This window comes from Montipora capricornis, chromosome 5 (genome assembly GCF_036669925.1).
Source record: "Montipora capricornis isolate CH-2021 chromosome 5, ASM3666992v2, whole genome shotgun sequence".
In the NCBI taxonomy this organism is placed as follows: Eukaryota; Metazoa; Cnidaria; class Anthozoa; order Scleractinia; family Acroporidae; genus Montipora; species Montipora capricornis.
This window is the reverse complement of record NC_090887.1, coordinates 13757928-13769439: the sequence shown is the minus strand read 5'-3', so window position 1 is coordinate 13769439 and position 11512 is coordinate 13757928. Positions and strand designations below refer to the sequence as shown.

Below are 11512 nucleotides of genomic sequence, written 5' to 3'. Positions count from 1 at the left end.
TATTAGATCCCAGCGATTTGATCCCAGCGTGTTTGTAGCTTTTCCTAAGCTCTCAACGATGATTTGATGTAAAAATTAAGCGTGCACCGTGAATTCGCGAAATTTTTAACCGTGTACCGTGTTTGGTACACCCCCATTGAGACCCTCATTTTTGCAGTCTAATTGACATCATTAGAAATGATGTCATGATTTGAGCCCGCGAACATAGTGACGTCGAGTTCTATTTTGGAGGCCTGAGCATAGTGTTATTGTTGTCCTCAATTATTGCCTTCATTTTGCCTTTTCCCGACGTCAAATCAAGCATTTCTTGCTTTGCACTTAAAGATCAGTCATCATGGAATTCCTTTTCGGAAAGAAGAAAACACCCGAAGAAATGCTGAAACAAAACCAACGCGCCTTGAACAGGGCGATGAGGTTGGTGTAGGAAATGTTGTCGTGTGCATTCAGTTGTACTTTTTTCTATCAGTTGAAGACTACATTGGGAAGTTATTTTGTATTTTATGACAAGACACATTGGCACTCAGTGTGGGGCTTATTCATCGAGTGTTGAAGTAAAAGCTAGAAAGTAACGGGCAAATTTAGACGCTATATCTGAATCGAAACTTGCAACTGCAGATCGACTGTACAAAGTACGCAGTGGCGATGCTTGTAAGCTTATGGTCTGGGGTAAAAGGGAAGAATCTTGGAAGGTGGTTCATTCAACCTCTATAAATTACGTTTCCTGTATTCAGTATCATAATAATAATTATATCATAATTGGCTCCATCGCTTGGAGATTAATCAGCTTAGTACATGTACCTTGATACTCAGTTCTTCTTAGTGAATCTACATCTTCATCCACTAGGTCTTAAGTTTGTCTGTCTATAAGTTGTCTTTTTACACCTGTTTATGGGTTGTGAGACATTGTAAACCCCTGACAATAATAACAACTTTATTTAACTGTCAATGGATAATTTAAGCACTTAAGAGCACTAATTGTGGACGCTAATGAAATTAACTCAAATCAAGATTGGTTTTTGTGGAGAGGGGAAAACCGGAGTACCCAGAGAAAAACCTCTTGGAGCAGAGAAGAGAACCAACAAACTCAACCCACATATGACGCCAAGTCGATCTGGGAATTGAACCCAGGCCACATTGGTGCATTGGTGTGAGGCAAGTGCTCTCACCTCTACACCCTCCCCGCTCAGACTAAAATCATTTGGCATTAGACAGATTCAAATGCATTAAGTATCACTCTTAGGAGGGAAAGGGCTAATATTATTTTGTCTTTTTGACATTACATAATCTCCTTTACTCCACAAGAGAGCCATTTTATTGTAGCTTTTGCATGCTAATGTCAGATTATTTGACCTGATGCATGTTGTACAGTAGATGATTCTAGCTCATAACAGGGCTAACAGCAGTATGATTCTATCTCTCTTGTTTCTATTGTTGTTATTATTATTATTATTATTATTATTGTTTATTGGTTCATGTTTCATGCTGGTATTGTTTATGTACATGACGACAAGCTACAGCTGTAACCTCGGGCCTCTGTTACTTTTCTCAGTAATCTTGCGATTCCAAGCAACGTGATAGCGAAATTTGAGAGCTTGCGGCCAATTTTAAGTACGATTCCACGAAAAGGTCGAATGTGCCCACATTAAAAAAATTAAAATCATACATCTTTCTGAAAATGCAACCAATGAAAATATAAGTTACATAACACAAAGAACACGTAACAAGCTTTGCGTGTTGAAAAGGACAACTCCCAATCTTTTAACGGACAAAAGCTAGATAACTTTAAATCTCACGTGGTTAGAGGTGGGCAACTTCGACCGTGGAGGACACCAATGGTAGTAGTAATAGTAGTAGTAGTACTGTAGTAGTCATCATCATCATCAAGACCTTAGGCATGAATTAGCAAGACTGTGGAATACAAAGACAGTTGTAGTAATGGGTGCACTGGGGATTGTATCTGGAAATGAAATTTAGTCAGTTATCTGAAGAAGGTTGGAGAGACAACCAAGATAGAACTCCTACAGAAAGCAGCTACTACTACTACTACTACTACTACTACTACTACTACTACTACTACTACCACCACCACCACCACCACCACCACCACCACCACTGTTACTAGTCTACTACAACTACCATTACAACTACCACTACTACTACCACTACTAAGTTATGTGTACATTACATATGCCTATGCATAAGATGACATTTGAAAAAAGCTGTTCCCTTGAGTATTACATCACATGGTCTAAAATCATGGGAAAAAAACATACAAGCTAAGAAGGTCTTAGCTTTGGTACGGAGGATTTGCGCTGTCATGAGTTCAAACCCCGTTCACTCCTGGATTTTTTTGGGTTTCATTTGCAAATGATTATTAAAGTTACTCAACTAACTGCAATGATCTTTCCAACTTTCATTTCGCTCTATTCCACAGTTAAAATATAGGGGTGCAGGGATAGCTCAGTGGTGTCAGAGCACTCGCCTCCCACCAATGTGGCCATGGTTTGATTCCTAGACTCGGCATCATATGTGGGTTGAGTTTGTTGGTTCTCTACTCTACTCTGAGGTTTTTCTCTGGTACTCCGGTTTTCCCCTCTCCTCAAAAACCAATATTTGACTCAATTTGATTTGTGTTAATTGTTGATTTCCATTTACAGTTTCCCCAGTTACCGGTAGTGCTTTCAGTTCTAGAACGACAGGACACTTTTATTATAAAGTTCCTTTCCTTTGCTTTATATATGAAACTACAAAAATTCTAGAAAATAATTTCATTCATTCACCTCGTACTGGATGAATTTGAAATTGAAATTCATCAGCTTCCAACAGGCTTGAGAGCTCAGTCAGTAGAGCAAGTGCAGTGCAATTGCACAGCCAGGCAGGCTTTGAATTCCATTTGAGTGTGGATTTGATTGCATCCTTTATTGCTTAAAGGGGCTATGTCACGCAAAATGATGATTTCATGACAAACGAAATTCTCAGAAAGGAGGATGAAACATTGCAATAACCAATTAAAACTGTTGAAGAACATAAAAGAAATTAAGCAAAAGGAAAGAGAAGCATAGATGGACACAAATGGACAAGATCATTGAAATGGATTGCATTTGGGTAATCGTGATAAAAGCTGGGCCAGAATCATCTTGTTTGTGGTGTAACAATAATTTTATCACTGAGCAAAGGAATTCCACATTAATTACCATTTTCAAGCTTTAAACTTGTGATTCACTTAAGATTTTCTCAAAACACCCCAAAGTAAGTTCATGACATAGCCCCTTTATTAAATTAGTTCAACTAGTAACTGTAATGATCTAATTCCAACTTTCACAATTCAAAACTGCCCAGGCTGTTTGTATCCTGGGGTGAGATTTAAATGTCCTGCTAAGAAGTGTGATTTATTGCCTGAAAAGGGGCTTATTGACAGTAATATTGTAAAAAAAATTATATTTTCAGGGATCTTGATAGGGAGCGTGCTAAAATGGAGCAACAGGAGAAAAAAGTCATTGCGGATATCAAGAAAATGGCAAAAGCAGGACAGATGGTAAGCTTTCATGAGCAAACAGTATTTTATTCATGAATACGTACAGCATTTTTTTTTAGCACCTCAAGGATTAGCACTCACCTGACCCACCAATGTGGCCCGAGTTTGATTTCCAGGTTCGGTGTCATATGTGGGTTGAGTTTTCCCCTCTCCTCAAAAAGCAAAATTCGATCTGACTTGCATTGATTAGTTAATTTCAATATACAGTGTCCCCAGTTAGTGTTCCAGCACTAGAAGATTAGACAGTTTAATAAAGAATGTTCCTTTCCTTCCCTGTCCATTTCATGAATTGAATTGTATGACCTTGGCTTCTTTCTGATCAAACAAGAAATACTAATTATAGCTTCAATACATGTGCATGTTTACAATTTTAATCATTTGAGTCAATGTTATTAAAGCATTATAGTCTCATGATGTTGTCATTCGTCAACCCATATAATACTCATTTGGGGTTCGTCTGTACTAAACTTTGTGATCAGCATGAATACCCTGTACCAAGATTAATTAATTTGCTGACCAGCAGTATTGTTTTAGGATGCTGTGAAAATAATGGCAAAAGATCTGGTGAGAACACGAAGATATGTCAAAAAGTTTATCATGATGAGAGCAAATATTCAAGCTGTATCTCTTAAAGTTCAGGTGGGATAAAACTGTAATGTTATTAATAAGACTTGCTTGTTTTGTTAGTATTTAAAAATTATTATTAGTATCACCCAACTAGTGGACTAATGCAAATCCTGCATTTTGATTGGCTACGCTAGTAGAGGACTATTAGTAATAGTCCTCGAGTTGCGAAAAGCGTGACGCTTTCTTTCGTTTTATTCCCAAATAAATATTTCTTTAACTTGCATTTGCTAACTTTATTATTGTCTTTTCTGTCCGGCTAGTTGGGTGATACTAAAACAATTAGACCCTTTGCCCTCAAGGGTCAATAGCCCATTCGGCTTCGCCTCATGGGCTATTGACCGTAGACCGCTACGGGTCTAATTGTTCATTATTTGCTGAAGGCGAGGTGAACAATAAAATTAGGTGAATAAAAACCGGAGATGAAGTCCAGGTTTTATTCACCCAGTCCAATATTCACTGAGCCTGATTTTTCCCTGTTTAAATGCCTTAAATCACCAAAAATACGTAGTGTACAGTAACACTCAAATGCTTCGCCTTGAGTTTGAAGATGTGATATACATCACAGCTGCTGTTCATAAATTATAAGGTATAACATATTGATTGATTGGTTGTTTGATTACGTCAAGAGTAAGCTTATTTACAGACAGCTTAAGGCTGGGCTTGTGATAGGATGCGGAAAAAAATTAAAGATTATGCGGAAATTTTTGGCCATATTATGTGTAAACATGCGTTGATTATGCAGAAATTTAGACAATTTATAAAACTAATAATTAGGCCCATCCAATGTATTTACAATTGCTTATTACAAATCAGGACTCGAAATTGCGACCAATACAGGACTTCACATTTGGGACTGAATTTTTCCCTTAGTTTGTGATTAAAATATATGAGGAGTCGCCGATTTGCGACAAGCTTTCACCGGTGAGATAAAAGGGTTGGCAGTTGGCCGCAACTTTTGCTAAAATAAATAAAGCAATAGAAAAATATTTTGTTTCTCGCCATGAATTCTGTTTCAACTTGGAGCAAAATTGTAATATGGTTGGACCATGATTCATTCCCTCAATCATTGACCATTTTCAGCGGTTGTTTTACACACATGTATTGCGGGCTCCTATTTTCCCCACGATTGCAAATGATACAATTTAATTTGCGACTATTATAAACTTGCACGTAAATTTTCATGACTTGTATCTTGTCGCAAAATGGCGATGGGATATTTTTTTAAATTTTGACCCCAGGGTATTTGTAATTTATAACACAGGTTCTAGTGTCCAGGCTCATTGCTGAAAAATGTGTGGAAACTGCTTACGACCTTTCATCTTGCGAACGAAATGGCATGTTTTCTTCTATCTATTTTCAATGTTCAGGAAAATAAGCCTTTCAAAACAGTCAATCTCTTTGGCTTTTATGTTTGTGAGAATCGCAAGCAGCTGCTTTATCACTAATATCAGGCATTTCTTGTGCAGAGGATGCATTTCTTATGCGGAGGATGTGGCTTTTAGGGAATTATGCACATTCACATCACCGCATCCTGTCAGATGCCATGTAATAATTGAATGATCAGTGTGATAAAAGCAATCCTTTCTAGTGATCAGTACTGCATCCGGAATAATTTAGAATTTTCCTGTTTTTGCCTAATAGACATTGCGATCCAACAATGCCATGGCACAAGCAATGAAAGGAGTGTCAAAGGTAAGTAACTACTGTAACGGCAAGTTTATGCTCATGAATTAGCAAATTTTCTCCAACATACCTTCAATGTATAACTGTCGTTTTCATCTACATGTAAGTGTGGACACATGACGGGAAAACATCACATGTCCATGCTCAGATGAAGCCAATGGTAATAGAGAGACGTCCTTCCATGACAAAGAAAAAAAGCCACTGTGAAGATAATCCATTTTAAGTTTTACTTGAAAACAGGAGACTGTGGATAACACTGTGATGTCAATCAAGAAAATACTCTTGCCTCATTCTGGCTACTTTGTGGAAAAGATATCTATCTGCTATTCTTGTTTAATATTTAACCTTTTTGTGCCATGTGAAAAGTAAAAATTAGTTGGGCTTTGTTGAAGTTGTAAAATTTCATCAGACTTAAGACTTACTGTAAGATGGTTTAAAATCCTTTGACTCCCAAGCTGGCCTGAACTGGCCATATACTTTAAGATTTTACACTGTCTAACTCCAGACGATTTTAATCATCAATGGGGAACCCCTGGGAGTCAATGGGTTAATCACTGGCTGAAAAATGTCTCCATTATATAGTAATAGCCATCTAGTAACTAGGAATTTTTTTTGTCAGCTGCACAAGTTTATTTTGAAATAATTTATTGTAGTTTAGTAATGCAGAAAGAAATCATGGACAGCATTTACACCATCAACCATTGAGAGCCATTTTGGGTTATTAAAGCCTTGCAATATCATTTTCATGTTCAAACTAACCTGAATTTGGATTTGACTGCTTATCTCAGTAAGTTGTATTTCAAACTGGTAGCATTTGGATGAGTGCAAATTTAGCATGGCTAAGTTCAACATGACAACAACATGATCTTTGAAAAAGAGGCAGGTACAAAAGTCGGATACCCCCATTGCATCTACGTAAAAAATATGATAAATCACTCTAACCCTAATCTTTAAGCTAACTTTGGTGAAATCAGGGCATACGTCAAGTAGTTTTGGCTTACAATAACTATTTTCGTTTGATCCAAGGTGAGCGACCCATGTTGATCTGGTCCAACTTTTGTGCCTGCCCTCGAAAAAGGGCTGCTTTCTGTCCAGAGATTAAAATTTTACTTTAATATGGTAATGTTTTGGCATTATAAAGCCCTGCCATTTCTAATTATTTTTTGACTTAAATTTGGTTTGTTTGTCTTCAAGGCCATGGCCAACATGAACAAACAGCTGAAGCTTCCACAGATTCAAAAGATCATGATGGAATTTGAAAAACAGGTTGGAAAATAATAAACTTAAAACTTTAGTCAGTGTTTTGGCCATTGTGGTCCAAATTCCCATGAATTTCATTTGAAAGAGAGACTAACCTATTTTCCCCCCAATATGTCCCCTTTTTTTAGGCTTTTTTTCCCATATATAAGATCTAACTTTTTTTTTTTGCTTTAAACCAAACTGACTGCATGAATTTTAATTGTTGGGCAAGAAGAAAAAGCTTCTGAGTGAATTAATAGTAATTTGGGGTAATTCTTTCAAGTACAGCAATAGCCTTATTCAAGCGAGAGAAGTGATCTTTGCAGCTAATTTTGGACAATAATATTATTTATTTATATAAGCAATTGTCTCTTTTAGACACCTGAAGTTGTCCATGAGAGACAATAGTAATTATTATTGCTTAAATAATTATTGTCCAGATTACTGTTAGAATCACTTCTCTCTTTCATCTATAACCTGCATTGGAATATACTGTACATTCTACTTCATTAACAGCATTATTGTTTATACAATGCATCTTCGTGTGTGCATGTACATGTATATTTGGTTAGTAAGTGTATTAAGTAAGTAAGTAGTTACATAATATTATTAGTAAGCATTGTAAATACATGTATAGTAAGTTTGTAAGTACATTATGTGTACATGTATTATAGTGTAAGTATTTGTAATGTATGTAGTGTTTTGTGTATGCTTGTTATATTTTCATTACTTAGTGAACATTCCGTTCTGCAAGCACAAAATCAATTCTCATTCTCAATCATAAAATCACATATTTTGAAATAATGTGGTGCTTGTTACCACAGTCATAAGCAAACTGAAGTTAATTCAAAAATTGTATTATGCCTTTATTCAAACCTCGTTTTTTAAAGCCTTCTTACTAGTATTCATGAAATTATTGCATGCAAATGGTCTGACACAGTGCCCTATTAATGCAAGCCCTTCTCTGTCTTAGTCAGAAATAATGGATATGAAAGAGGAGATGATGAATGATGCCATCGATGATGTCATTGGTGATGAAGAAGACGACGAGGAGAGGTTTGTTGTATTATTTAATCTGAGAAACAAGCTTTTCCTCCAGCATCATGGAGGAGCATGTGGTTACTTTGACAGTTAGGTACCAGGTATTTGTTCCTTTCTTGCGATACAAACATGTCATAAGCTACTTTCATATCATTTGCTTGTTTGGCCAACTTTGTTATTACTCATCGTCTGGCAAGTGTTATCATATCATGTTATAAAAGACAAACTTTAACCATAATGATGTAAAAAATTTCTTTCACAACAAGGCTTTTTTATCTAATCAGAAACTCATGACCTTGAAGCGTTTTACTCTGGGTCAGAGCTGGAGTTTTTTTCAGTTTAAAAATTTCCTTATTTTGATGTAACATAGCTTGGCTAATGTGCATTTTCCCATGCGTGCAGCTTCAGCCTTATTTTTGTCCATATTTGGGCATAAAATTGGTGTCCTAAAATCCCAGCTTTGTTCCGAGAAACAGAGTTGCAAGTCACACACTAATCAAGGTCAATTGTGCCTCTGATCTAACACAAAGCACCTTGGACAAAATGTAGTGAGTGTGGTAACTACTGGTTGGCTGGAGTGGGATACTTTAATATCACTAAGTTACTGGAAAAAAATTACTGGTAATATGCATCCAGTGCTTGACATAAGCGGCTGTCCGGTCGTCCCAGACGACCAGAAAGTTTACCAAGGGCCCGTTTCTCAAAAGTCCCGAAAACGTTTTGGGCCCGAAAAGCCATTTTGTGAAACTGTCAACCGCCTCTTCCGGAGAGCCGATATTTTAACATGATTTTAAGGTAACAAAAATCAAAGTGGCTGTGAAGTTTGACGACTTAAATCCTCTCCGTTTTTGAGATACAAAGAGAATTGTGACACCCAAAAATGGCCCGTAAAGTTTAGGGACTTTTGAGAAACGAGCCGCAGGTGACCAGTTTTTGGTAGAATTTAAAGTCTTGTTGCCCGAGGAAAAAACAACGGACAACCCAACCAAAAATAGAAAACAAATTAATCACAGACAGCACCCGACTTACATGTTGCTTAAATTCTATTGTCAATGTCCAATAGTAGTGCCGCACCTAAGCATGTTCCCTTGTTTTGAATATCTTTGGCTTTTACAAAACATTGTCATATAGGAAAATCACAAACATGTAGGCGATGGAAAACTTAAACCCAGACTTCCACAAAAAAACCGCAGGAACACACCAAGAACTATGGGATACTCAAGCTCCATAGCTATGAGATTGCATCTGAACACAGAGTGCAGTTAATCATAGGGGGTTTTCCTAGTGGGCAACCACATAATTATTTATCAGAGCAACCTAATTCACGTGTTTGGTTGCGCCGGCATTTGAAACACGGAGAACCTGGAATTTTGAGCACTGTGCGTGCATCACTCTATTCAACTGACAATAATATTCATAGGGACAGAACATCATGATTAATAGAGTCAGCTAGTACTCAGCTGAGAATGCAAAATTTTTAAAGCAAACCTCCACTCCCACAAGAATAGTTATTTATGTTTACTTATTTATTTTGCCATTGCATAATTAGATTTACAGATTAAAAATAGAAAAAAAAGAAAAGACTTAAAATGGCGAGGAAACCTAATAAAAGCCATTAACGCTTGTGAGCTTTAATAGGTTTTCTCACATAAATCTTAATAAGGTCAATATAAAATGAATATACAATTAGAGAAAATACATGTAGTGTTTGTGCTGATGAAATCTGTTTGAGAAATTCTTCAAAGCAAATGTTTGTATCACAAAAGAATTTATATACATTTTGGAATCCCTTGTATTCACCATAGTGTTGCCTTCGCAACATGCCATGAAATCTTACCCTCTTCTTATTTTACGGAAAGTGTTGTCAGATCATTTGGGTAACATAAGATTATTATGGTCACATTTATTCAAGAGGCTCATGTTAGGCAAGATGTTTCCGTTTTTTCCTAAAACAGTGAACAAGTAGTTCAGCAAGTATTAGATGAGCTGGGACTTACACTGACTGATGAGGTAATATTACTTTAAATTCTGTCCTTGTTACATGTGTTTTATCAGATCATAAGTCTTTTTTTTTCACAATTTTGCCAAGGAGCAATACAATGTACATCAGCTCAATTGAAGGCCCACAAAATACGAAAATCAAGTTGATAAAAGTTGAATTGCCATAGTGAAACGATAAAAATTAATGTCTGACGTTTCAAGTATTAGCCTTTGTCAGAGCAAATTGAGGAATAGACCCTTTTAGCTTGTAGGTTTTGTGATACATTTACTGTAGAGAACATTTTCTTTCAAATGTCATTTTATGTATGTGTCGATCTCGACTCTCTTGACTGAGGGAGAGAAGAGCTCTGGGGAACTCTGAAACAAAGTGTCCTCTCATTGGTTTTCGTGAAGAGCAATCAAAAGCATCTGTAATTGGTGCATTCATGTTAGCAAGAGGAGTGAGCAGGCGCCGTAAGGTTCAAATTGCCAATTTTTCGCCATAAGAACCCTACGGCGCATGTTCCGGCCTGCATAGAGTTTCCCAGAGCCTTGGATTGATCCGAGGCTCTGGTGACGAGAATGATGCATGTGCAATAATTGCTTACATGTACATGTATGTACTCATACACCTGTAGCCTATGAAAAAAACAAAAGGAAATTCCCTTGAGATCATCACGTGGTCTGAAATGGGAAAACAAAATGTACAAGCTAAAAATGCCTATATAGTGCTTTCGTTCATGTGGTGACCAGCAGCATATTTGCATACTAAAACAAAAGGAAGAATTTTCATGAAAATGGAGTTCAATTTCACTCTTCCAACATGGCCGACGTGACGTTATGTGAAAACACTCTATGGAGGGTTTTTTGAGGTGTATATAAGAAGTGAAGGAGCTATGCCATTGGTGGAGACATAGACCACTTCTGAAAATACCATAATACTCTTTGTTTTTCCCCCCAAATTTTACCTAAGCATTGTTTCCAGTTTCACTTGGGACTTACAATGGTGCCAAGAGAAAACCAAAGCAATACTTGTGTAAAGTTTGGGGGACAAGCAAAGAGTATTATGGTATTTTCCAAAGTGGCCTGTTGATTGCATTTCTCTAGTGTGCCAAGTTGAAAAATAAACTTTCATTCCAGGTTTTTACAGCTTTTTATGTTTCATGGCCATGACCACTTCATTGTCCAAGTTTTGGTATCACCGGATCAAATGTGTCCAACCGTGAACGACTTTGTATGGAATCGAAGGGGTGTTCCTCTTTTCCCGCCTTCCCGCACATCACGTGTCATGTTAAGGGTGGAGTGGTTTCGAAGGGTGAAATGGTGCGAAGAAAGCACCCTACTTCACCCATTTTGCCTGGCGAATCTTTTCTGAAGAACCCAAATATTTTATTGAGTTAAAGCGAT

At 37.0% G+C, this 11512-nt stretch overlaps 1 protein-coding gene across 1 annotated transcript in view; it reads left to right on the top strand.

Moving 5' to 3' along the window:
• The first annotated feature begins 200 nt into the window (after positions 1-200).
• Positions 201-11512, top strand: part of LOC138049568 (charged multivesicular body protein 2a-like) — a 13546-nt gene continuing 2234 nt past the window's right edge. Inside the window, exons 1-7 of the mRNA XM_068895909.1 lie at positions 201-414; positions 3448-3535; positions 4070-4174; positions 5804-5854; positions 7040-7111; positions 8058-8140; positions 10081-10135. Of these exons, the coding sequence (XP_068752010.1) occupies positions 335-414; positions 3448-3535; positions 4070-4174; positions 5804-5854; positions 7040-7111; positions 8058-8140; positions 10081-10135 (534 nt within the window). The 5' untranslated portion in view covers positions 201-334. The remainder of the gene's footprint in view (positions 415-3447; positions 3536-4069; positions 4175-5803; positions 5855-7039; positions 7112-8057; positions 8141-10080; positions 10136-11512) is intronic.